Source organism: Bos indicus, chromosome 7 (genome assembly GCF_029378745.1).
Source record: "Bos indicus isolate NIAB-ARS_2022 breed Sahiwal x Tharparkar chromosome 7, NIAB-ARS_B.indTharparkar_mat_pri_1.0, whole genome shotgun sequence".
In the NCBI taxonomy this organism is placed as follows: Eukaryota; Metazoa; Chordata; class Mammalia; order Artiodactyla; family Bovidae; genus Bos; species Bos indicus.
The window spans coordinates 38,996,169-39,021,672 of record NC_091766.1 but is presented as its reverse complement, the minus strand read 5'-3'; the positions used below and the strand labels follow the sequence as shown (position 1 = coordinate 39,021,672).

At 47.1% G+C, this 25,504-nt stretch overlaps 2 protein-coding genes and 1 pseudogene across 12 annotated transcripts; 1 reads left to right on the top strand and 2 right to left on the bottom strand.

The window, feature by feature from the left end:
* Positions 1–550: 550 nt before the first annotated feature.
* NHP2 (NHP2 ribonucleoprotein) lies at positions 551–4,514 on the top strand. The gene is made up of 4 exons (XM_019964753.2): positions 551–778; positions 856–925; positions 3,412–3,517; positions 4,141–4,514. The coding sequence occupies exons 1-4, from the start codon at positions 619–621 to the stop codon at positions 4,264–4,266; spliced, it is 462 nt and encodes a 153-aa protein (XP_019820312.1). The 5' UTR covers positions 551–618; the 3' UTR covers positions 4,267–4,514.
* Positions 4,515–5,382: 868 nt separating this feature from the next.
* On the bottom strand, positions 5,383–23,107 carry RMND5B (required for meiotic nuclear division 5 homolog B). Of its 11 annotated transcripts, XM_070793348.1 has the most exons (12): positions 22,605–23,107; positions 22,329–22,449; positions 17,962–18,125; positions 12,493–12,554; positions 11,281–11,376; positions 11,008–11,148; positions 8,717–8,817; positions 8,371–8,537; positions 7,785–7,950; positions 6,269–6,371; positions 6,026–6,180; positions 5,383–5,938 (listed from the first exon to the last, which is right to left on the bottom strand). In XM_070793348.1, exons 3-12 carry the CDS (start codon positions 18,098–18,100, stop codon positions 5,875–5,877), a joined length of 1,194 nt encoding a protein of 397 aa, XP_070649449.1. In that variant the 5' UTR covers positions 18,101–18,125; positions 22,329–22,449; positions 22,605–23,107; the 3' UTR covers positions 5,383–5,874. The 11 variants fall into 11 exon arrangements, with proteins under 11 accessions (XP_070649449.1, XP_019820304.1, XP_070649455.1 ...); XM_019964745.2 differs by lacking the exon at positions 12,493–12,554 and having other exon boundaries at positions 11,281–11,426; positions 22,605–23,099; XM_070793354.1 differs by lacking the exons at positions 22,329–22,449; positions 22,605–23,107 and adding an exon at positions 14,537–14,588 and having other exon boundaries at positions 11,281–11,426.
* On the bottom strand, positions 16,645–17,955 carry LOC109561921 (nuclear nucleic acid-binding protein C1D pseudogene; annotated as a pseudogene).
* Positions 23,108–25,504: the final 2,397 nt, after the last annotated feature.

Sequence of the window (25,504 nt, the reverse complement as noted above, 5' to 3'; positions counted from 1 at the left end):
ACCTGGCACCAGATGGGGATCGGAACTGCCCAAGTGAGGGATCAGATTCTAAGGAGGTTTGGAATCACACCTAAGACTTCCCATTCCACAACCCTGGTCGCAGACCCCGCCCTTTGAGCAAGGCTCCCGTCCACTTAGATGCGGTCACGCCCATACCGGTAGCTTCCTCCTCGCACCGCCAACACCTGTGACGCTGAACTCTCACACAAACCCAAGCCCGGATCCTAGTCCCTCTTCGCCTCCTCCAGGGCCCGCCTCCCTCCGGCCTTCGCCCCTCGCCTCATAGGCCCTCCGTTGTTTAGTCGCGAAGTTGTGTGCTATTCTTTGCGACTCAATGGACTGTAGCACGCTAGGCTCCTCTGCCTTTCACTATCTCCCGGAGTTTGCCCAAATTCACAGATTGCATGCCAACTCGTGTCCTAAACCGCTTCCGCCCCGCCTGCATTGAGGGGGTGGCCCCGCCCCTACTGCCAAGACTCCACCCCTCGGAGCTCCCTGTTTCCTAATTGGCTATGTCTTACTGCCTCTTCCCGCAGAGTAGCACGACCCGGAAGTGATTTCTGAAGTGCCGGCCGCGTGGACTTGTTCCTTGAGTGGTAGGTTGCCACAGTCGCTGCCATGACCAAAATAAAGGCAGATCCGGACGGGCCGGAGGCTCAGGCGGACGCGTGCTGCGGAGAGCGCACTTACCATGAACTGCTGGTGAATCTGAACCCCATCGCGCAGCCTCTGGCTTCTCGCCGTCTCACGCGGAAGCTCTACAAATGCATCAAGAAAGGTGCGGTGCACGCCGAGCCGGGGCGGGACGCGGGTGGCAGGCCGAGGCCCCCCCGACTGATTGTTCTGTCGTTGCAGCCGTGAAGCAGAAGCAGATTCGGCGCGGGGTGAAGGAGGTTCAGAAATTTATCAACAAAGGCGAGAAAGGGTAAGAATCCCCCCTACCCTCCGCCGGATTTCGGGGATGGTGTCCTGCTACTTAACAGGTAGTTGGTAAAAGTGCTCTGACTTGGGTCGTATGCAGAAGATACATTCCCTTCCGTACAGATGTCGATACCACTTACAAGAGCTCAAAGGGACATCTTGGGGAAGGTGAATTCCAGGGGAACCAAATTGTATAAGCCAACTTACTTAGGATTGATCCCAGCTTCATTCACTTAGCGACTATTTACCAAGTGTCTACTGTTTTTCAGGCACTGTGCTATGGGGAGACAATGGCAGTAATCAAATACACACAAAATTACAAGTTGTCATGGGTAAGCATGAAGGAAAAGTACAGGTTGCAGTGAGAATGACTTCATTATCCTACAGCTTTCTTTTTTGGCATTTTTCAGGATCTGAAAATTATTTGCATTTTTATTCCTTGTCCCTCTCACTCAGGCCAGAAAGCAAGCTCTTTGAGAACAGAATAAAGCCTCTCACTGCTTTATTTTCAGAAGTGCCTGGTACATTGTAGGTGCTCAAGAGCTAAATAATGCTGGGAGGATTTGGTGCTCTATGGAGTCTGACCTAGGTGGGTAGCTGAGGTCTGAAGATATAGGATTAGTTTGTGGCTTCCGGGTTTGGGGGGCATTCTGCCAGAAGAAAGTAGATTCCAGGGCAGGAGAGGGTAGTAGTGGATAGAAGTGCTACTTTCTCATGGGACTCTATAAGCCATTGTAAGTTTAGTTTTTGTACTCAGGAGTTTTGGAAGCCAATGAGTGTTAAAGTGAGGGGTGACATAATTATGTTTACACCTTTAGAAGGTTTTTCTGGCAACTTTGGAAAAGATGAGAGGTGGAAGAATAGATGGAGAAATTGAGATAGGTGGCTACTCTGGTGCAGAAGAGATGAGAGCAATTTTGATTGGGTTATTGATGACAGAGATGGAGAGAATTAAAGTGGATGGATGAGAGGACTTTTGCATACAGAGTGAGGAGGTGTGGGCTCCAGGCAGATGGACAGAGGGCCCGTTCACTAAGACAGTGAACAGTGAGGGAGCCAGATTTGTATAAGATCACGAGTCTGGTTTTAGACAAGTTTTCAAGGTGCCTTTTAAATATGGAAACCCTCTCCCTAGCAGAACTGTCAGATAGGCAGGTGGCTATATGGGTGTTCAGTTTGGGAGAGGTTTGGGTTGGAGAGAACAGATTTGGGAGTTGTCAATATAGAGTTGGCACTTGAAGCCTTGGTTACAGATGGGGTCAGCTGAGAGAACGTACTGACAGAGCAGAAAGACCAGGCTGTAGGAATACCAGCATTGAAAGGCTTCTCAGGAATTTCTTGGCAGTCCAGCAGTTAGGACTCCATGCTTCCACTGCAAGCGGGCCAGGGTTCCACCCTTGGTTGGGGAACTAACATCCCACAAGCTGCACAGCACGGCCCAAAACAATAAAGGCTACTCAAAGGAAGCGGAGCCTATATAGGAGGACAGTCTATGAGCCAAAGGAAAACTAGGAGCCTGCTAGTTAGTTCAAAGTAATGCTTTGAACCCAGGAGTTTTCCTTGTGTTTTCTGCTCCCCTAGAACAGACTCTTCCTTCTGTCATCAGGGCTCCTGAGGCCCTTGTCGCAGAACCCCATCACCTTGCCAGCTAGAACAGCTATAGATTCTCTGGCAAGCTTTTCTTGGTTCCCTATCACTCTTAGGAATGAGCCTTGAAACACTCAAGACCCTTATATGTGACTAGTTTTTCTAGCCTTGTCAGCCTCATCTCCCCATTCTGAATTCCAAAGCCATCCCTGGCTCCCGACAACACCCATCCCCTGTGTATCTGGTATCTTTCTGATTCTCTCAACCTTAAATGCTTTCCCTGCCCCCCGCCCCTCTATGGGCTTCCCTCGTAGTTCAGTGGTAAAGAATCTGCCTGCCAAGGCAGGAGATGCAGGTTCGATCCTTGATCTGGGAAGATTCCCCTGGAGAAGGATATGGCAACCCACTCCAGTATTCTTGCCTGGAAAAATGCCATGGACAGAGGAGCCCGGCAGGCTACAGTCCATGGGGTCACAAAGAGTAGGACATGACTTAAGTGACTGGCAGCAACAAAGCCCCTCCGTGGGCTGCCTGACAGATGTTCATCATTCAGCTTTCCTCTCAAATGCTGCTTCCTGATTCCTTTCTTGATTGTCCAAGGAGAGCTGAGCGGTTACTCCTTGGCATCTCTCATACTTCATCTGTCCTGGTACAGTACCTTTTGTCACACTTGGTGGCATTTACTTGTTGCCAGGCAACAGAGATCACCTCCCCAGAGGAATGCACTCACCAAACAAATCTGAATGCATTTCTTAAGTTTGGGAGACATACATGATGGGGCTCCTTGAGGGCAGGGGCCAGTTTACCCATCTCTGTAGCCCCCAAGGCCCAGCTCAGAGGCCTCCCTTATGGATGAAAAGGGAACCAGCAAGCTGGGAATGACAGTGGTTTCTCTTATTTCAGGATTATGGTTTTGGCAGGAGACACGTTACCCATTGAGGTATACTGCCATCTCCCAGTTATGTGTGAAGACCGGAATTTGCCATATGTCTATATCCCCTCTAAGACGGTAAGGAGCCCCTGAGCCCCTGATCTTGGTCAGCACAGAAGAGGGTCTGGGATCAGGTTGGTGGCAGCAGGCCATAGTGGCAAACAGCATGAGCTTTGGAGCTAAAGACAGGCCTGGATGGATTCTTGGCTCTGCTGCTTCCCAGATGAGGGAATGCCTATAAGTCATCTCTCTGTACTTCTACTTCCTTGTAAAATGGGACTATGGGAATGAAACAGAAGGTGAACTTGAATGTGTCAGTCCTGTTAGGTGGGTGCAGTGTTCAGAAGGGATGTTCTAGGGACCTGCAGCTGTCCTTACCCTTATATAACAGAGGCCAGGTCTGGGCTCCAAGGGGTGGAGAATAGCAGGGCCCTGGAAAGCATAGGCCCTGCTTAAGGGGACAGCCCCTACTGAGCTGGAGCCCTTTCACAACTGCCATATGGAACTGTAGGCCCAGTGTTGCTGGACCACAGCTTGAAAGTCTGCTGAGTTTAGATGGTGGCAACCAATTCAAAATGTTAACACTGACTGACTAGCACATGTCTGTGGGCTGGATTAGGCTGGTGGATCATCAGTTTGTGACTCCTTGGTGCACAGGTTGTGTGGCCTTTGTTCCAAACAGCTTTTTTCCTTCTCTGCAGGACCTGGGTGCAGCCGCTGGCTCTAAGCGCCCCACCTGCGTGATAATGGTCAAGCCCCATGAGGAATACCAGGAGGCCTATGACGAGTGCCTGGAGGAGGTGCAAGCCCTGCCCCCGCCCATGTGAAGGACTTAGGCACAACTGGGCACCTGCTCTAAAAACAGTGGCTTGGTGGCAGGCCAGTTGGCTGCCCTCCTGCTCCCCACGTTCAGACATCTCTGTGGTCCCGAGGCAGTATTCTTCCCAAGCAGCTCCAACAGCTACTTCACAACGGCAGAGCCAGCATCTTCTCTGACAGAGCTTGTTTCCTGTTGAGCTTCAGTGAAGACAGTTCCAAGAATGTGATGTGGGGGAAGTAAATCCTAAAACTAAAATGTGGTGAGTCTGCGGGTGTGTTTTTTTAAGCAGCAACTACTGGTGGGGCCAAGTTGTTGGTGGGGAGGAAAGAGCAGAAGTAACCTCCGTATAATGCTTGGTGTGAATGCTTGCCCACCAGGGTCAGTGCTGGACTCAAGCTGAGAACGGACCCTGCTCCCACCCTAAGCTTTCCACTCTACTTCTAGAGCAGCTGGGAGCTGCAGGGCAAGCCAGCTGAGCCCAGAACCCACTTCATAGAGCCTGTAGTTCCTATGTTGGGGACACCCCCATTCCTCTTTGCTTTTTCCCCCAAGAGCCTTAAATGCCACTGGGAAGCTGATGGACACAATTTACCTGCCCACACAGTAAATTTTAAGTAGGTATTTGAAGCTAATGCAGAATCCCAGGCCATCTCTCCTACTTTGCCATTATGGCCCCAGTAACCTCATCTCTTCAAACATTTTAGACTTACAGTGCCTTCCTGCTCTCAGAGGCCCAGCGCAGACTCAGTACACACAGCAGCCAAGCTTCAGGCACCCTGCAATAAACTGGAAGGACCTTGAGCTTGAGGGTTGGAACTGGTTTAAACTCCAGGCTCTCTTCTTGATAAGCTGTGAGCCCTTCTGGGCAAGTCATTTCATCTTTCTATATCCCTTCACACCCGTTTCTAACGAGGAGGTAATACAATTATGTATATGTAAAAGCGTCTTGCCCAGGGTTTGCCATCTCCTAGCGTTTTCTCCCAATCACATGCAGGTTGGGTTCTTTCCAACTACACTCTGTGGCTGCCATGCTCCCAACCGGCAGGCCCAGCACCTGTGCACGGTGGGCACAGGTAATTACATCTCGGTAATTCTTTGCCAGTGAAGCTAAAGGCAGGCAAAGTAAGGAGAAGGCCTGTGAATATATTTGCTCAAAGTTATAAAACAATGGCATTCAGTTCTATCCCGGACTACAGTGGGGAACTGACACATAGAGCTGTGAGGCTGTACAGTGGGAGGAGGGGACACAAGCCTTGGTGTAGCAGGAAGAGATCTGGCTGAGGGCAGGGATGGAAGACATCTGCTGTGCCCACCAAGTCCTTTGCTATTCTGTCAGTTGCCACCAGTCAACAGCAGATATAAAGAGCAGGAGGCAGAGCAGGAGTACAAGACGCCAGAGTTTCCCTGCCGTTCGTCAGGAAGCCAGCTGCCTGCTGTAGGATGTCTCATCTCCCTCCTTGGCCTCTGCCAGAGGGCCGGCCCTGCTGGTGGTGGCACTTCTCAGCCAGGTGCTCTGAAATGAACCACAGTTCACGGAAGCCAACCACCCCCACCAAGACAGACCAAGGCTTGTGGGTGAAAGACCTCTTGCAACATAGTTCCTCCCCAGCAGGAATCAGAATATGATGCGTTTCCCATCTGCTGGGTTCTGCTCCATGGGACAGTAGGGACACTTCAGCCTATAAAGGGAGAAGAACCAAGAATGTCTCAGGTGGCCAGCCAGCAGAAGAATCAACCTAAGGTGGAACAGAACCCCAGGAACTTACTTTCCTCCATTAATGAGCTTGTTGAGTGCATCTCGGGAGATGACATGGCCACAGATGAGCTTGATGGGAGGGTTGGAATCCGACGTCTGCTGGCGGAGGATGGGGCACGCGAACACTGAGTGGTACCAGCACTTCATGCCGAGTTCAATCTCAATCTGGGGAGGCCAACAGTGGGGTGAGCCCCCTTTCCTGTGGCGCTGTCCTCCCCAGTGCTCCCCCATACCTCCCCCTGCTGGGCCTCACCGGCAGCTCGTCCTTGTGACTCCAGACCCCAGAGCACTGCCTCTGCTCCATCACAGCTTTGATATTCATCAGCACAGGCAGCGCCACACAGCCAGAGGCGAAGCTGCAGAACAGAGAGCAGGGGCTGGAGAGACCAGCCTGACCAAGAGCCCAGCAGACAGACAAAAGGCCCAGCACACTGTCAGTACATGACTCAGCACAGGGTTTCAAAGTGGCACTTGATCAAACCAGTCCTTAAAAATCTCTCAGGTTACGCGTAAAGCCACATATGTGGGTCTATGTCTTAACTCTAGAAAGTCATTCTAGTGCACCCCAAAATTTGGACAAAAGGAACATCCAGGGGACAGATACCTGTTTATCCACTGATACGTCCTTGGTGTGACAGGGACACTAATGTTTGGAAGGGCCTCATCCTGCCTGTGTACCCCATTCTGTCATCACAGTGCACCTCTATAGCTGGTCATCAACCAGGGCACTTAGAAATGGGAAAAAGTAGATTCGGTTTTCACTAGGATTGGGGTGGGGATGGTGAACCAACTGACTGGAGCCTGGGGTGCCAAACCCCTGCAATACACAGAGCAGGTGTGCAAACAGAACCATCCTAAGGTGCCTGTGTTCGTGCTGGGGAAGACTGTTCTGCAACCAGAGTCCATGGGAAGAAACGAGGATGGAGCCTATCGCGACCAGGCAGGCAAATGCGCCCCATGCCTGGTTCCACAGCCAGCCTAAATAAAGTACATCACTGTATGTACATACACCACACGTGTACATGTGGGGTCAGGTCCAGGTGACCTTCATTCCCTATGAGGCCTTAGGAGCCTCTGTTTCTTCCTGTAAAATGAGGGTAGCAGTACCTGTAACTCTTCAGTTGGTTTGAAGCCATGAGGAGAATATGACTGTAAAGGAGCCTTCCAAGTGAAAGCTCTCAGCACCTGTGACTCAGCTGCTCAGTCTCCCTGAGGGAGGTGGTGTTTAAGACATGAGGTGGCCAGAAGGCCAGGCTGTCAGAGGGTCCTGTGATTACCCAGAGGTGAGGTGCAGGAGGCATGGACTTCATTCAAGAGACCTTACAAAATGGGAACCCTGACTCTGCCACTGACCTTGTGGTGACCCCAGGCCACAACTCTAAATCTGTTCTCCAACTGTAGTGTGTGTTGAGTCACTTCAGCCACGTCCGACTCTTTGTGACCCCATGGACTGTAGCCCACCAGGCTCCTTTGTCCATGAGAATCTCCAGGCAAGAATACTGGAGCAGGTTACCATTTCCTCCTCCAAGGGATCTTGCCTACCCGGGGACTGCCTACCCTTATGTTTCCTGCATAGCAGGCAGGTTTTTACCACGAGCGCCACCTGGGAGGGGTACTAGAATGAAAGGTAATTCCTACCTAGAAGGGTGACTGAGCAGCCAGTTTAGGTCTGTGAAGGCACTGAACACCATCTCTGGACAGGGCAGGGCCTTGACAAGTTGGGTTTCCCTCAGCCCGCCCCCTTGTACTGCCCACAAGGCTGACGATACCTGACACTGAGGGGTGACTCCACAGAAAGGCCCAACAGGGAACAAGCGTCACGGGTAAAGGTCTCACAGATCTCGGCCCAATGGCTGTTGTCCAGGAGATGGCAGTAGGGTGACTTCTCCAAACCCAGCTGCAGGTACACCAGACTGCCCATCATCACCTGGATCTCTACAAGGCAAAGGGGAATCAGGGTGCAAGGAGGCAGCCTTTCTCCAGGCTCTGCCTCCAGCCCTCGGATGGCAGGGCTGAGAGGCAGTATGGGGAGCAGGCTGTGCCCCATGGCTCCCAGGCCCATGACCTGGCCAATCGAGGATTAAAATGCCCTCTGGCAAAGCCAGTTTCCCCTAAAATCCAGTGAGGAAGTAAGGTTTCAGGGCTGCATCTGTGGTAAGCATGACGTAGGGAGGGGTTTCAGTTTCTTCCCCATCGTTCCAGCCGCGTCAAGGAGCGGGTCTCAGGCTCTTGTCCCTCTGCTCCAGTACTAGCAAATCTTTTTTTGGGGGGAGGGGGCATGCCATATAGCATGTGAGGCAGTGCAGCATAAGGGAATGCATGTTGTAGGGGCCACCCCAGCACCCAGGCACGTACCCCGCTGGTGCACGTGAGCAAAGGGCTGGAAGTGCCGGGCGTAGCTGAGGGCCTCCAGCTGCTTCTCAGGGCCACCTGCCAGGAGACGGATGAACTGCAGTCGGTGCAGCTTGAACTCCAGGGAGCTATTGAGCTCCAGCAGGCGCTGCCTGTGGGAGACAGCCCACCTGGGAAGAAAGAGGCCAGCTGAGTGGGAGCTAGAAAGGCAAGAGAAGGGCGCTTGGCAGGGCCTCCAAAATTTTATGTGAGGCCCGTGAGACAGGGCTGGAGGTGTGTCAAGTATGCTGGGTGACGTGAAGAGCAGACAAGCCCTGTCCCCTGTGGGACCACCCAAAGGCCAACGTACTCCAGTGCTGGCCCCAGGTCTTGTTCATGCAGAGCTTCCAGGATACGATTCAACTCCAGGAAAGGCTGCTTGAAATCCAAGTCCACATTCAGTGTTGATTCCTAGAGGGAGAGAGAGCCATCTACCACTGGAGGACTGTGTTTCCAAACTTCTCTGCTCCACACCTAGTAAAACCTCATCCACCAAAGACAAGCCAGAGAGGGGCCATGGTCTCTTGCCAGTCCCTTGGACTCCTCTTTTTCCCAGTTCAAGTTTTGGGAGGCTGAGTGCCACATGCTGGCCTCCCAGAGGACAGACTGCAAACCCCACCCCATCTGCTGTGGTACTGGAGACCCACACTGAGTAGCATGGAGAGAAAATTACTCTCTTTCAATCCCCCTAATTACATTAAGGGAAAGCATCCTTTACGTTCACTGCCAGGGTGTCGTTTAACACCTGACAAGTACAACTTGGTCATTTTACTAGTCTTCCCTTTTAAGAAAAGGATTATCAGGCACTGAGAACTCTGGCGGACACCCAAATCCAGCTAGAAATTAATAATTTCACTTTCTATTGTATATATTTTGTAGCTACCTTCCATTTATGGCAGGGGCACTGATTTCTAAAATAAATGTATTTTAAGAGTAACAAAAGCAAAACAAACAAGCAGGACTACATCAAACAGTAGAGGAAACCATCAACAAAATGAAAAGGCAACAGGATAGGAAAAAATATCTGCAGATCGTGTTACCTAAGGAACTAATATCCAAAATATATAAAAACTCAATAGCAAAAAAAAAAAAATTCTTATAAAAAATGGAGAGAATATCTGAAGAGACATTTTTTCAAAGAAGACATCAAAATGGCCAACAGGCACATGAAAAGATGCCCTACCTCATTAATCATCAGGGCAATGCAAATCAACACCACAGTGAGTCATCACCTCACTCCTGTCAGAATGGTTGTTATCGAAAAGACAAGAAATAAGTGCTGGCAAGCGTGTGGAGAAAGGGGACCCTCATGCACCTCTGGTGGGCATGTAAACTGGTGCAGCCACTACAGATAACAGTACAGAAGTTCCTCAGAAAATGAGAATATGGCTACCATATGATCTGGCAATCCCACTTCTGGGTATTTTCCCAAAGAAAATGAAAGCACTAACTTGAAAAGATATCTGTACCGCTCCCCCCTTATTCACTGCAGCATTATTTACAATATATAAATATATTGCCAAGATAAGGAAGCAACCTAAGTGTCCATTTATGGATGAATAGATAAAATGTGGGGTGTATATATATATATTATATATATATACACACACACAGTCGGTCAGTCATGTCCGACTCTGCAACCCAATCAACTGTATCCCACTGTCCTTGTGTCCATGGCTCCTCTGTCCATGGAATTCTCCAGAAGAGAATACTGGAGTGGGTAGCCATTCCCTTCCCAGGCATCAAACCCAGGTCTCTTGCATTGCAGGCAGATTCTTTACTATCTAAATATATATATGTATATATATATAATGAAATATTGCTTCTCAGATGGCACTGGTGGTAAAGAACCCGCCTGCCAATGCAGGAGACATAAGACACTTGGGTTCAATCCCTGGGTCAGAAAATCCCCTCGAGTAAGAAATGGCAACCCACTCCAGTATTCTTGCCTGGAAAATCCCACGCACAGGGAAGCCTGGTGGGCTACAGTCCACGGGGCTGCAAAGAGTCAGACACGACTGGGCAACTGAGCACGCACGCATTCAGCCATTAAAAAAAGTGGGGAAATCCTGTCATTTGTGATAACATGGATGGGAGCATTATGCTAAATGAAATGTGCCAGACAAAGACAGCTACTGTATAATCTCACTTACGTGTGGAATCTAAAAAGTTTTTGAGAACACCAAGCTCATAAATACAAAGAACAGATTGGTGCTTAAAAGAAGAGGAGGGTAGGGGGTGGGAGCAATGGATGAACTATTTTTGTTGTTTTTCGTTTTAATAAACTAAATGCAATTTTCAAAATAGAGATGAACTCATTTAAGGAAAGACTGCATCAGTGGAAACAAGGTAAAGGCACAGTCTTGACGGAAACCTTGGACTCCCCATGTGCAGTCCAGAGGCGAGGATGCCCTGCCAGGCCAACTGTCCACTGGAGACGGGTCTCTGAGAACAGGTGTTCCCCTGACACACATGTCTGAGTCATGTAAATAAACTGACCTGTCTGGATATAAAAAAAACAATGGGGTCCTAATGTAAAGAACGCTACCAAGCAGAAAGCAGAACAGGCAGGTCCCAGCACCTCCCCGGTGAGCCCGTTACCTGACACAGCTCCTCAGCGACACTGAGCATGCCCTGCTGATACAAGTGCTCCAAAATGGCCATCTGCAGGGTTTGCTGCTGCTTCTCCCGCGAGTCCCACACCGCGTCGGAGACCACACCGCAAATCTCAGAGTCAAAGTTCTGATGAGGACGAGAGACAGTGCCCTGTGACTCAGGCCTGCGCTTCTCACACTGGCCTCCCAAGGAGCCCTGCTACACACACACATGCCACAGGTATTCCCGCCCCCGGTCTGGAGCTGCCCACACGCTCACCCTGTCAATGGCTTTGCCCACTCGGGAAACACTGCTGTGAATGTCCTTGTGGTCCGAAGCCAGTTTCTGCACGGTGTCTTTTATCTTCCGGCAGCACTGTGACATAACCAGGGAGAGGGTAGCTGAGAGAGGGGTTCCCTGGACGGCTGCAGAGAAACAATGGTAATGAGTCAGGACTCGGACACAGAGGAGCAGACCTTGTCTCGGCCTCCCTATTCTAAATGCCAGCAGGGAGGCCTGGGAAGCAGCCCTAAACTCCAGAGTGAAAGACTCAGCTCCTATTCTGGGTCCCGCCACTCTTTAACTGTATGACTTGCAATTAGCCAAGTGGAACAAGCCAGTTCATTGCCTGGAGTCTTCATTTCCTCATCTATAAAACAGGTGATAGCACTGGCCTTGGAGGCTGCTGTGAAATGAAGCTGTTCTGGCACTTACTGTGGTAAGTACTTGGTTTTAGCTCATTTAATCCTCACTACCATTATGTGCAATGGCACTGTTAGTAGCCTATACTCCAGCTGAGGAAGCTGAGGCAGTAACTTGCCAGAGCTCACAGCAGTGACAGATCTGAAGCCCTGGCTCCTCACCACCACACCGGAAGGTTCCTTAATATCTCAAGGGAGACACCGCGTGGGAAGGCTTTGAATCATAAAGTATTATCCGCACATTAATGCCTCTAACCCAGAGGACACCAGGCAGGCAGGGTCCATCAGGGAAGCACAAGGACGTTTCTGTCTCACAATACAGTGCTTTCCACCCCCATGGCGGGGTGAACCACATGAACTACAAAAGCGTGTGGGGCTTGGAATAGAGAAGAGCAGCCAGGCGCCTTCTTCCAGCCAGCATCTCTGCCCCTTCTTTAGATGGTAGCCTCTGGGTTCAGGGAGGAAAATATGACCCAGGGAAGATAACATGACCCATGAGGACCAGGGAGTGTCTCAGCTCCGAGACCAGAAGCTCTGGAAGAGAAATGCATTCTGCCAGCTTGCTAAACAAACAAAATGTGCACTCCTGCAACTGCTGGAGCACCAGGGCCACCTCCAGAGAGCACTGCTCTGAAAATGAAGTCAGTGTAGACTGAAGGCATCATGTGAGCACCCAGATCCAACTGGGCTGGACCTTTCAGTTACTTGAGACTATAAACCCAGCAGCCCAACCCCCCACTTTGTGTTTGTTTAATTAAGCTAGTCTGAGCTAGGTTTCTGTCACATTTACCTGAATGAGTCCTGACAAATACAAACAGGAGGTGGCGGCTGGGCCTACTCCTACTAGGATGGCTATAACCAAAAACAAAACAGGTAAAAACAAGTGTGGGTGAGGATGTGGGAAAACTGGAACTCTCATACATCGTTGGTGGGAATACAAAAAGTTGCAGTTACTTTGGCAAACAGTGTGCCAGCTCTTCAAAAAGTTGAACACAGAGTTACCATATGACCCAGCACATAAAAAAGAATGAAGCAATGATTCATGGCACAATAGGGATGAACCTTGAAAACACACTAAGTGAAAGAATATAAAAGGTCATATATTACATGATTCCATTTATATGAAGTATCCAGAACAGTCCACAGAAAGCAGGTTAGTGGTTGCCAGGGGCTGGAGAAGCAGAAATGGAATTATAAGGTAGGAAGTTAAACATGGGCAACCAGGGGAGGCCTGGCTAAAAGGGATGCAAGCTGATCTCTAAACTCCATCCCAGATACACCCAGGAGAGCTCACAGATGTGCCACAAAAATAACCACAGAGACGTTTCCAACTCCTGCGCATGCATCCCAGGCACACAGTGGATATAAACTAACCACAGGGGCTTCTCCAAGTAACCTTAGGTAGCTAGGAGCCCATTTAGGGTTCATAAATAGTCTGTCTATATATATATATATATATATACATATATATGATTATAACATATATATATATGTATGTATGTATATATGATTATTATCAGAGTGAGTTATGGGAAGACATAAACAACAGAGCCTGCTTTTATATAACTTGCAATCGTCAACCGGCCTTGAGCGTACGCTGAAGGATCTTCCCAACCCAGGGATTGAACCCAGGTCTCCCTCATTGCAGGCAGATTCTTTACCAGCTGAGCCACAAGGGAAGCCCAAGAATACTGGAGTGGGTAGCCTATCCCTTCTCCAGTGGATTTTCCTGACCCAGGAATCGAACCGGGGTCTCCTGCATCACAGGCGGATTCTTTACCAACTGAACTATCAGGGAAGCCCTATATATATATATTATAACATGTATATATATATATATATATATTATAATGTGTGTGTATATATATATATATGTATATATGATTATAACAGACTGAATTATGGGAAGTCATAAACACCAGGGCCTGCTGTTATAGAACTTCCAATTGTCAATCGGCCTTGAGCATATGCCCATTTGCATTCCCTTTCGTTGATTATTGGTGGGTGTAAGCCCTATTCTGCACAGGGCATAACCAATAGGAGGCGACAGGAAGCCAAGAGGCAAGGGGAGGACAACTCCTTTGGGGTTGGCCTGCTCCCATGTCTTGTGAGTGTCTTATAAAAGATCTGCTTGAGCTGAACTGAGCTCTTAACTTGTTTGTTGTTTTAAACCTTTTAGTTCATTGTTCCAAGTTTTTATTGTGACAGACAAGAACTGAGGAAGAGAGATAAACCAACCTGACAGAGTGATTATTAATGGGTGGGGGATTCTTTTGAGAGAGATGAAAATGTTCTCTAATTAGTGGTAATGAATGTATGATTCTGGAAATATACTAAAATCCACTAGATTGTATACTTTAAAAGGGTAAATTTTAATGTGAGTTATAGCTCAATCCAAAAAAAAAGGACATAGGAAATAGGGGTTACCTCTTGTCAAATCTTAGACAACTTGATAGTAACAGTAATGGATTGTAACCCATTGAATAAAATAAGAATTTATGAGCATGAACTTAAGGAAGATGGGCAAGCTTCTTTCTTATATTAAATGCCTACTAACAAGTGTATAGGAAATGATAGAGCAGGAAAAACCACTTATGTTGAAGCTAACTCTGTAATGATTTGTTCAGGCAAGAATTGTCAAAGGATGAGAAAACCAATGAGGCAGAGTCTGAAGAAGCACAGCAAATGTATATAGTCTCAAAGTATCTCCCCACAAATTACTTATTAACTCTACAGACAGAAATATTAACATTATTAGGGTGTAGGAACCTGGCAGACACCATCTTAACCAAGTGATCAAAGTTAACATCACCCATAATGGAACAAGCTGATACCTTGTACCTCCTGATGTGATGCACTGAGAAACACATCAGTTCTGAAGTAATCCTGCCCAAAATGCAAAAAAAAAAAAAAAAAAAAAGATGAGGAAAGAGCAAACAAATTCAAATCAAGAGACATTCTTCAAAATCACTGACCTTAATGTTCCCAAAATGTCAATGTCCTGAAAGACAAAAGCACGTGGTAGAAATATCCCAGACTAAAAAACTAAAGATTAGACACAAGAAACTACGTGTAGTGCTTGATCTTAGATCAGAGCCTGGACCGGGAAATAAAATGCTTTATGAAAATTACTGGGTAATGGCAAATTGAAATATGAGCTATATTCATTAGCTATATTCACTTAATTTTTTATCTTAACATTTACTTCTCTCATAAAGAAGTTACTTTTTTAAAAACTACAATTTAGAGGGGATGAAGGTGAAAAAAGGAGTGCAATAACTATGAATGTTCTACTTCAAAAACTGTCTGACATCTGCATCAGAAGACTTCTGCGTCTATCAGATGCATCTATCTGCATCTGTCTTTCTGTGTCTTCCTTTTCATGTGCCACAGAAAGAGTTCGATACACTTTACAAAATTCATTACATTGAAGACCATTTCCCATATCTGCTACCATAAACCAAGAAATCGATTTATTCCAGGTTACTTATGGAGAATTAATCACATGGGAAAATGTAACACTTCTTTTTCAAAAATTAAAGTACTTCACTGTACTTGGCATTCCTATACATAATGATGTGAACTCAAAGACTGAAAGCATTGGGACTTCCCTAGTGGTCCAGTGGCTAAGACTGAGCTCCTAATGCAGGGGGTGTGGGTTTGATCCCTGGTCTGGGAACCAGATTACACATGCCACAACTAAAAAGGTCCTACAAGCTGAAACTAAGACCCAGTGCAGCCAAATAAATAAGTTAAAAAAAAAAAAGACTGAAAGCATTAATGGTATATAATTAAAATTCATGGGCTTAGTTAGATATTAAAACAGTTTTAATATTTAGAATCCTCTGTAACAAATATTGCAGAACAATAAATCAGAATATAAACACAAGGCACTCTCCTTTGGAGTTTTCCTCTGCTTAAGTGGTGGCATTATATAACATACAAAGTTGTTCCAAAATAATTGTACATACTTGCTGTAGCCTCAGAAACAAGAAGAAATCTGAAAAAGTGAGGCCAAAAGAATTATGGGCACTATGTATAAGGACCAAAAACTCATGAATCCCTCCATTTCTAAGGATTTCTAAAACCTACCTTCCTAAAAAAAAAAAAAAAAAAAAAAAAAACCTACCTTCCTGATTTCAAGGGAAAATTTACTCAAAAGAGAAAACTAAAGAACACATCCCACACACTTACAGCTTTACTGATAGGGTATAGCCATTATGTCAAATTCAGCCATCAATGTACAACCTCATTTCCCATTTAAATTTAATAAGAATATATTTTATTTTAAATGGGACACAGCGGCCAAGTTGGAGAAGGAAATGGCAACCCACTCCAGTAACCTTGCCTGGAAAATTCCATGGACAGAGGAGGCTGGTGCGCCACAGTCCATGTTGTCGCAAAGAGTCGAACACGACTGAGTGACTAAACAAGTGCAAACTGCCATGACTTGAAGAATAACCTTCAAGTTCATGTACACTCTGATTCTCTCCCATGCCTGCTTTTCATACTTCAAATATCACAAAAAGCATTACTTCCGCAAATCATGAAAGCACAATGAAATCACTGCACAGAAAAAAATGGACATTTCATTTCATTCTTTCTTAATACTAGATAGTGAAAACTATATAGTGAAAACAGATGTATTTATAACTTAAGCATACTTCATAAAATCATTATTCATCAAAAACAGACAAATGTTTACAAAGAACATTTAATTTAAATTTCATAATCGCTTATAAAATGACACTTGAAAGAGTGACCTAATAAGTCTGATCAAGAGACAGTGAACTATAAATACAAAATATACCACAATGTTGTTTGGGGTACACATGTATACATTGCTATATTTAAAAAGCATAACCAACAAGGACCTACGGTACAGCACATGGAACTCTGCTCAGTACCACGTGGCAGCCTGGACGGGAGGGGAGCCCTGGGGAGAACGGATACGTGCACATGAATGGCTGCGCCCTTCAGTGCGCACAGGAAACTGTCGCAGCACTGTTAATCGGCTATACCCCAATACAAAATAAAAGTTCAAAAATATATATATACCACAATGTTAAAAACCTCATAGTGTTCTATAAGAAAACCAATAAAGGTAACAATCTTACTGAGGAAAAAAGTATTCAGCATTACAAATTTAAAATGCAAAGTTTTATATATGAATTCAATAAAGGATACATTTAAACCTTACAATACCACATAATCATCATCTATTTTGTGGAAAACAATAAAAATTATGTACTTTTTAATATGTGTACATCAAAACCGAAAGGTTAATTTTTACTTTTTCCTCTATTGGGAACTTTGGATGCATTATTAGGTTTTGGATCCCAGAGGGTATTTTTTTACAAATCTTGAAGCTGCACCGCTGTCCAACTTGCTAGCCTTTTTCTTGCCTGTTATTTCTTTGACTCTGTTCATGTACACTCTGATTCTCTCCAATTCCTGCTTTACTGGATGTTCCTTACAACTGACTCCATGAGTTGCCAAATAAACCCCAAACACTGAATTTAACGTGTAAGCCAGAAACTAAATCCACTTTTACCTGTTCAAGTGGGTCCAACTTCTACAACATCTCATTTCTAGAAACAGACATCTTGTTCTTCAGCATCTCATCCACACCACCAATGGAATTCTCAAAGGTTGATAAATATTCATGAATTTCTACTGGATAGTCCTCATTAATTTCCTCACCTGCCATTACCATCAACTGGCAGACCTTCTACTCCTGCCTCCCAGAAACTAGTCAGTGGCTTGTTTAACTTCTTGATTTTAATAATTACAGTGAACTTACGTAAGAGAATGCCCTTGACCTTAGGTCATACTTAGCTGTATAATATCTGCAGCTTACTTTGTAGTGGTTTTAAAAGTAATAAGAATATGTGAGAAAACTGATAAAACAAATATGGCAACATATTAGCAGTTGGTGAATCTAGGTAAAGGGATATATATGAACTCTTTACACTGTTCTTAGAACTTTTCTGTAAATGTGAAAACATCTTAAAATGTCTTAAACATTCAAAATAGAAAAGTAAATTGAAAACGTAAATGATCTCAGGTAAATTAACAATTTCTGTTGAGTTTTCTGAAATAGTTCAGAGACTTGCATTGTCCCCTGTTGAAGAGTCCTAAGGACCCATGTTATCAATGCCCTAACCACCATCCTTCCAGAACTCTGTCATCAAGCAGCCTTGGGGTCTCCTAGGCCCCTAGGGAGGCAGATGTGGGACTCTCATGAGGGAACACCCACCTGTGCTGGCCAGCTCAGCCCGCAGCTGGCCCACATAGTGCAGCAGCTCCTCCAGGCTCTGTTCACAGTGCTGCCCATAGGTCAGGAACTTCTGCAGGACCTTGTCCACCTCTCTCTCCACACTTGCACACTGCTCCATAGCAGCCACTGTGTCAGGCCCCCACCTGGGTCAGAGGGGCAGTGAAGAGGGCTTCCAGATCCCACCTTACCATTTCCGTATCATATTTCAATGCTTAGAAATTCCCAGCCTAACATACACGTACACAGCTTCCATAACCCCCAGCCAGGGTGCCCACTGGAGGGTGAAGGGAGACAGGACAGGGGTCTTCTGAATCATGTTAAGAAAATTACTCCTGTGTTCATTGTTTTCAACTCTTCATCAGAATCTTCATCCATCTCTCTTCCTTTTTTTTGGCTGATCCCAGCATGCAGGGATCTTAGTTCCCTGACCAGGGATCAAACCCATGACCCCTGTACTGGAATCATGAAGTCTTAACCACTGTACCACCAGGGGATTCCCTTCATCTCTTTTTTTAATTAAAATGGAGAGCAGGCCTTGCAGAGCCCTCAGTAGGCAATACTATCTATACTCCATCACAGCTCCACACCTTGGTATGCTCTCTATAACCCTTCACCTCCTCAACTACTGGAGAAAATGGGCCATCAGAGGTCATCTTCTGCAACTATCCCTAGCCTGCTCCCACCTGGCTCTCTCCACTCCCACTTGGCATCCTTCTATTTCAGTTTTGATCACTGGGTAATGATCTGTTTGAGGGCCTGCCTCCCCCACTAGACTAGAAAATCTCTTATTGTAACACAACTTTCCTTCTCATTATACCACTGAAAGAGAGTTGACTTTTCTTGTTCGACCTTTCCTCCCACTGAGGTCCCACTGCTAAATCCCTTCAACACTGGGCCACTGCTCCCTTCCCTTTCAGAGCAGCCTGTGACACTGAACACACAGACAATCCTTAAAATGTTAGTGACAGAGTTGATTTCACTCCTCATCCCTCCATCTACAGGATTTAAAGTGAAAGTCATTCAGTTGTGTTCAACTCTTTGCAACCCCATGGACTGCAGCCTGCCAGGCCCCTCTGTCCACGGAATTCTCCAGGCCAGAATACTGGAGTGGGTAGCCGTTCCCTTTTCCAGGGGATCTTCCCAACCCAGGGATTGAACCCAGGTCTCTCACATTGCAGGCAGATTCTTTACTGTCTGGGCCACCAGGGAAGCTCTCCCCTCAAAAAAGTGAGAGGGTTCTATCAAATGCACCTCTCAAATGATCAGATCTAGCCAGTTGTTCTCTCTCTCAAAGAAGGGTACGGAGTAACACCACAAAGAGAGTTCTGTGTCCAAAGTGACCATTGGGATTCTCCCAGTTTTACCAGACCCTCTTCCATTCCCACCAGCACTGTTAGTTCTGGCCCCATCACCTCAGCTGAACCTGAAGCCAGTGTTTCCTTATCAAACGGGTGATGAGTGATGGAGAAGTGGTACGCAGGGCCTTGAGAGGTATTCATGTCCTCCCTCCATATGGCTGACACTATCACACTAGAATTTGTTCATCACCGTGTCTAGAAAACATGCCCCCCTTTTCATGCTCCCTGAAGAAATACCCTATAACTGGATATGAACCATTACAAGCGAAATATAACAGGGATACCTGTTGGAAATAATATACTATAATTATTACTATTAATAGTTAATATTTCATAGGGGCTTATTATGTGATAGGAACTACTCTAATGACTTGGCATAATTAACTAATTTACTTAATTCTTACAACTGCACTATGAGGCAGGCACAATTATGAGACCCACTTTACAGAACACAAAATGAAATTCAGATTAAGTAAACTGCTCAAGGTCACATTGCTGCAAAGTAGAGGGTCTCGAACTAAAGCTGGGCAGTCTGGCTCCAGAGCCCCTCTCTGAAGCACTCTGCATCACAGTCCTCTGGACCAGCTTAACAGGCCACCATCTCACCAGGAAAGGAACACAGCCAATATTTGTGGTTGGAATGAGTATACAGCAACGATTCATGATGACAAGAAACAGGAAAGTAACCTCACAGCCTATGAGATGATCAACTAGGAAAGATGGCAGTACAAAAGAGTATTTGCCAAAAGTGTCTGGGAACCAGAATCACAATTTACCAAAAATAAACACAGCTCAAGAAAGGTTAGGACCTCACCAATGTCAAAGAGCATGACCCTGTCAGACATCAACTAATACCAGGATTATTAAAGTTAGTTAAGTAGCTCAGTTGTGTCCAACTCTTTGCAACCCGTGGATTGTAGCCTACCAGGCTCCTCCCTCCATGGGATTCTCCAGGCCAGAATACTGGAGTGGGTTGCCATTTCCTTCTCCAGGATTATTAAAGGGAAGCCCAAGTCAGCAACTTGAAACTGAATTAAAAAGCTGAGGAAGGAGATGGAATTTTTATCCCAGTGCTGGATGTTGTGGCAGGGAGCTTGAGACAACTCAGGAGCCTAGAGGAAGTTGTAAGTCAAGGAAGTAAAATCTGGGAGATGCATCTGTGGAACGTGGGGTAGCACTGAGAAACCACAGCAACATCAGTAAGATCCCAAAACATGGTACTGAAGGAAAAAAAGAAACAAAATTAAGTCCAGGCAGAATACCATTTATGCACTTTTAAAATATAGGTATACAACCAAGGACACACGCAAATAAAAGGGTATATACCAAACACATAAGAGAGTGGCTTTCTGCAGTCGGGGCGGAGGTGAAGGGAATGGCGGGAGGAATAGGGATAAAAGGGAAATATGTAAATAAATGCCAAGGAGAAAAATGGCTTGTGTGGACCAGTTAACGTACCATGAACTGACAAGTGTGATTACCTCAAGAAAAATTTTTTAATGAACGAGATGGGAAAATAGAACTGCCTGCAGGTATTCCATCTGAAAAGCCCAAGAGGCCAATTCAGTGTGTCCAGGGTAAGCCACTTTGTCTTAGTCACAGTTGGTCATCTTCACCAGAACAAGGATGGATGAGTGGGAGTCTGTCTTCAGGATTAATCCAGGGAATTTCACTTCCATTGTCCTAAGCCCTCCTCCCCAAGGTCTCACATGGACAGAAATTATCTACCAGGGTGATCACCCCAAAACAACACGTCAGATCCTGTCACCCTTTACTCATCACTGCCATGGTTTGACACAGAAGGCCTTTGCAATTGTACATTCACTCACTTCCTCTGCATGAGCTGTTCCTACGTCTAGAGTGCCACTCTTCCTATGTCTAGAGTGTTCTCTGCAAGAACACAAGATGACATTTAATCATCAGCTCCCCCATGAAGCCCTCAATGAAATCTCCCTGCCTCCTCCCCTGCTTCACAAACCAAACCTCTATCAAGGGTGCCCCATACCACAGACATCTGAGTTCTCAGCACTTCAGCACAGTAACTGCCCATTCACATGTCTGTCTCCCCACACTAGACTGTGAGCTGCTCAGGGATGGAGTCCGATCTCATCTTCTCTCCCCAGGCCTATGGCCTGGCCCACAGTGGGTACATGCACTTCCTAATCAGGGGACCGGAACTCAAACTTGTCCTGGTTGGGCAGGAAGAGACATGAGTGAAATAATGAAATCCCCACCCAGGCGTGTGCACAGGGGTCTTGTCCTCAGTCTTCAGTATCCTAACACAAGAGGGGCACCTTCTGGGGTGAACAGGTAAGGAGAGAAGTTTGTGCAAATCACAGAAAGTCCCCTTTGCTTGACACAGAACTGAACAGCCTCTGCTGGCCCAACACTTAACCTTTTACACCCCCCACCTCTATCCATTCTTCACCTTATACATCACTCCTCTGCTTAAAACCCAATAGAGTGTGCTTTCCTGGGGGTACAGTGGATAAGAATCAGCCTGCCAATGCAGGGTTCCCTGGTCTGGGAAGATTCCACATGCTGTGGAGCAACTGAAGCCCATGTGCCACAACTGAGCCTCTGTGCCCCAACTAATGAAGCCTGCATGCCTAGAGCTCAGGCTCTACAACAGAAGCCTTTGCAATGAGAAACTCGTGAACCACAATGAAAAGTAGCCCCTGCTTGCTCCAACTAGAGGAAGCCCATGAGCAGCAACAAAAGCCCAGCACAACAAAAAGATACAGAATTTAAAAAAAAAAAAAAAAAAGATTTACACATACTTAAAAACCACCCTTGTTTTTATGGTCTACAAGGTTCTCTGTGACTCCAAACCACCTCTCCAACCTCATCTCCTACCACTGTCCCTCTCAATGGCCATATTCCAATCACACTAGTTTTCTGTTTCTCGAACATCAGCTTATTTCCACCTCCGGGTTTTTCCCACTGCCTAGAACACTTCTCCCAGATCATCTCCCTATGACAGGTTACCTCCAACTCGGCCGGGTCGCGATTGGATGGGACGTGTCGGTTCGAGCGACCTCCCCAGTAGGGGCGGCTTCTCAAATTTCTCTGAGAATGCAAGGGTCCAACTCCCTGCCCGGGCCGAGATCTGCGGAGAAAACAAACCCGAGGGAGGACTGGAGAAGGGAGCTTAGTCCCAAAGCTTGGAAGGAGAGCCGGGGACTGGGAGCCTGCCGGAGCAACTGCCCACCGCGCCACGCCCTTGAGCCGCACCTCCCAGGCGGGAGGCCAGCGGGCTCTCACCTGGTCCTGCAGCCGGGTCTCTGGTTTTCGGTGCAGCTGTCAACGGAACCGGAAGCCACGGCAGTTGCTCAGCCGCTCCGGACTCGCCCACTCACGGCTTCGCGGAGGGGTGGCCGAGCCTCCCCCTTCCGCGCACTAAGAGTGAAGTCGGCCACAGGATCCGGGCGGCGGCTAGAAATTGCACCTTAGATGTTTGCTGCGGCTGTGACGGGGATCCCCTGGGCAGCCCGAGGGGAAGGGGCCCCAGCCGCCAACGCCGCTGGCTGGGCCCCGACTTTCCACGTGTGCGGGAAGGAGTCGGAGCAACTCACTCGCTGGCCAGCAAGGGTACGCGGGGCGGCTCAGCAGTAAGAAGCTTCTAGACCAGAAACGACTGTGCCGCCCCAGCCCCTCGCCCTCCACTCTCATTCAAAGTAAAGACAATAGCACACAATACAGTGCACGTAACGTCCAACAGTTAGGCTTTCCCGCGATGGCGCCTGACACTGGGCAATTATATTCGGCTGTGAGGTACTCAGCCCTGCTCTGCTGCCCTCCATTGGTCGCTCTCTTTGCAGAACGGAGAAGAGACAGGGGTTGCACAACCGCCCTGAGGCGGAAGGGTAAGCTGAAGGAGGAGAGAGTAGGCGGTGACCCTAAGGACTGAATTCACAGCCCTCCCAGGCACACTTGCTTTGCAGGGAAGGGGTAGAGAAGCCCCTCCCGCCCCACCCCCTCCAACGGCTTCGGGGACTTGGAATAGAAACATCCCGAAAAGGTCTCTTTTTCCCTGACTTCCTGCTTCCTTTTAGGGCCAGTACCTCTTCCCCATCCCAACAGAACACCTTGCACAATCTTGGTTTGTTTTCTGTATAGCACTTGCACAATCCAGTCCTGTTTTCTTTATAATCTTTGACTTTTAAATTGTCTTGAGCGTTTATTTGTTTATTCTGGTTTCCTGCCCCTAACTCTCCCCACCCTTCCTTTCAGAATAAAAGCTCCATTGGGGCCAGCACTTGGTATCATTCGCTGTTGTATCCCCAACATCCTGTGCTTGGAACACTGGAGGTGCTCAGAAATAGTCTAAAGTAGCCAGTATCCTCTGTTTATGAATGAGGAAACCTCGGCTTCAAACCTGATGAAACTTGCAGGGAAGAGGGCGGTCAACAGCCCCTCCAGGAACCTACAGAGTTGTCAGAGCATCCCAGAGAAGCTTGTCTGCACCGGGAGTCTGGGTGGTCCTGGCCCAGGTGGGAGTTGTGGGGGTCGGAGGGTTGAGTGAACCTTGCCTGGGGCCACTGATCTGAAGCTGAGTTCACTCCAGCAGGACCTCACAGGCTTTCGCAAACACATGCCCCAGGCTTCCCCACTTTGGAGGAACCTGCTTCTCAGCCACACTTGGGTGTGAGCAAAACTCAAAATGCCCAGCTCCCATGTCATGCTCCTTCACCTGTCAAGATGGTTTTGTCACTTTTCAGGGCACAACATGTTTTCTTACCTAGCTAATTTTGTCAGCCTTTCCTCATTGGGACTGTGTGATTTTATTTCATTTCGTTTTATTGGAGTGTGGCTGCTTCAAAGCAGAAAAACTTAGCTGTTCTCCACTAACTCATTAACAGTCTGCTTCACCTTTTGCTAGTTTCCTAGGATTTTATTTTTAAAATGTAATTCTATTTTATTTTGCAGGGGATGGTGCAAAGTATGACTTATTTTTCCCCACAGTTCTGTCTAGTTATCCCAGAACTGCTTATAAAATAATCCTGCCTTCCCTTCTCATTTTGGAAGCCCATTACCATAATACCAAGGTTTTTCTTCAAAATGAAGTCTATTTCTAGTTCTTCATTCTTTCCACTGAGGTATAGTTTTATTTTTACACCAATGTCATATTGTTTGGGGCTTCCCAGGTGGCTCAGTGGGTAAAGAATCCACCTGTAATGCAAGAGACTCAGGAAATGCGGGTTTGATCCCTGGTCAGGAAGATCCCCTGGAGGAGGACATGGCAACCCACTCCAGTATTCTTGCCTGGAGAATCCCATGGACAGAGGAGCCTGGTGGGGTCATAAAGAGTTTGAAGAGACTGAGCATGCACTCACCCTTGCATATTGTTTTACTCACTACTTTGAAATCGGGATTAAACACTGCTCACACACACACACACAAACACAATGTTATTGAGAAAGCGGATCACTGGTTGCCTGAGGGTGGAGCAGAAGGATAGAGGGACGGGGAGGGGGGCGGTGGAATTTGGGAGGATGATGAAACCATATTGTATCTTGGCTTAGGGCTGGTTGTACAATTCTGTATTGTCAAAACATTGAATTTTTCTCTATATAAATTATACTTTTAAAATGGCAGGGAGCAGGGAGACCACTACACAAAAAGCACACCAGATAAATCTTTAGGAAGAAAGAAAGGTTGGTCCTTGGCAGAACAAGCCTTGGAATTCTGTCCTGAAAACACAGTCTTCCATGCCTCCCAGAGTGTGTCCAGGAACGCCAGGCTAGAAAAAGATGAACCATCCCCTGATAGCTGATGGGATAGGGGGCAACAGCAGGTGGGATCGCCACTGCCTGCTCTCGGCAGAACCTGGGAGCATCAGTGCTCAGCCTATGGAGCTCAAGTTGCCTGCTCAGGCCCTGTTCTTCCTTCCACCCTTCAGGTGGCTCCCAACCAGTCTCCTGTTTCTCCCTGTCCCTGCCCTTCCTTGCAAAGCTTTGGTTCAGGCCAGAAGCAGCTGTGTCATTTGCAGGCCCCAGAACAAAATGAAAATGTGACGCCCCTTGTTCAAACATCATTAAGTCCCAGATTGTGACAGTAGAGCACTGCGCCAAGCCTAGGGCCCTTCTGAGTGTGAGGCCTTGGTGACTGCACAGGTCATACACACACAAAGTTGGTCCCAATTCTGGCCCTGTCCCTTGGCT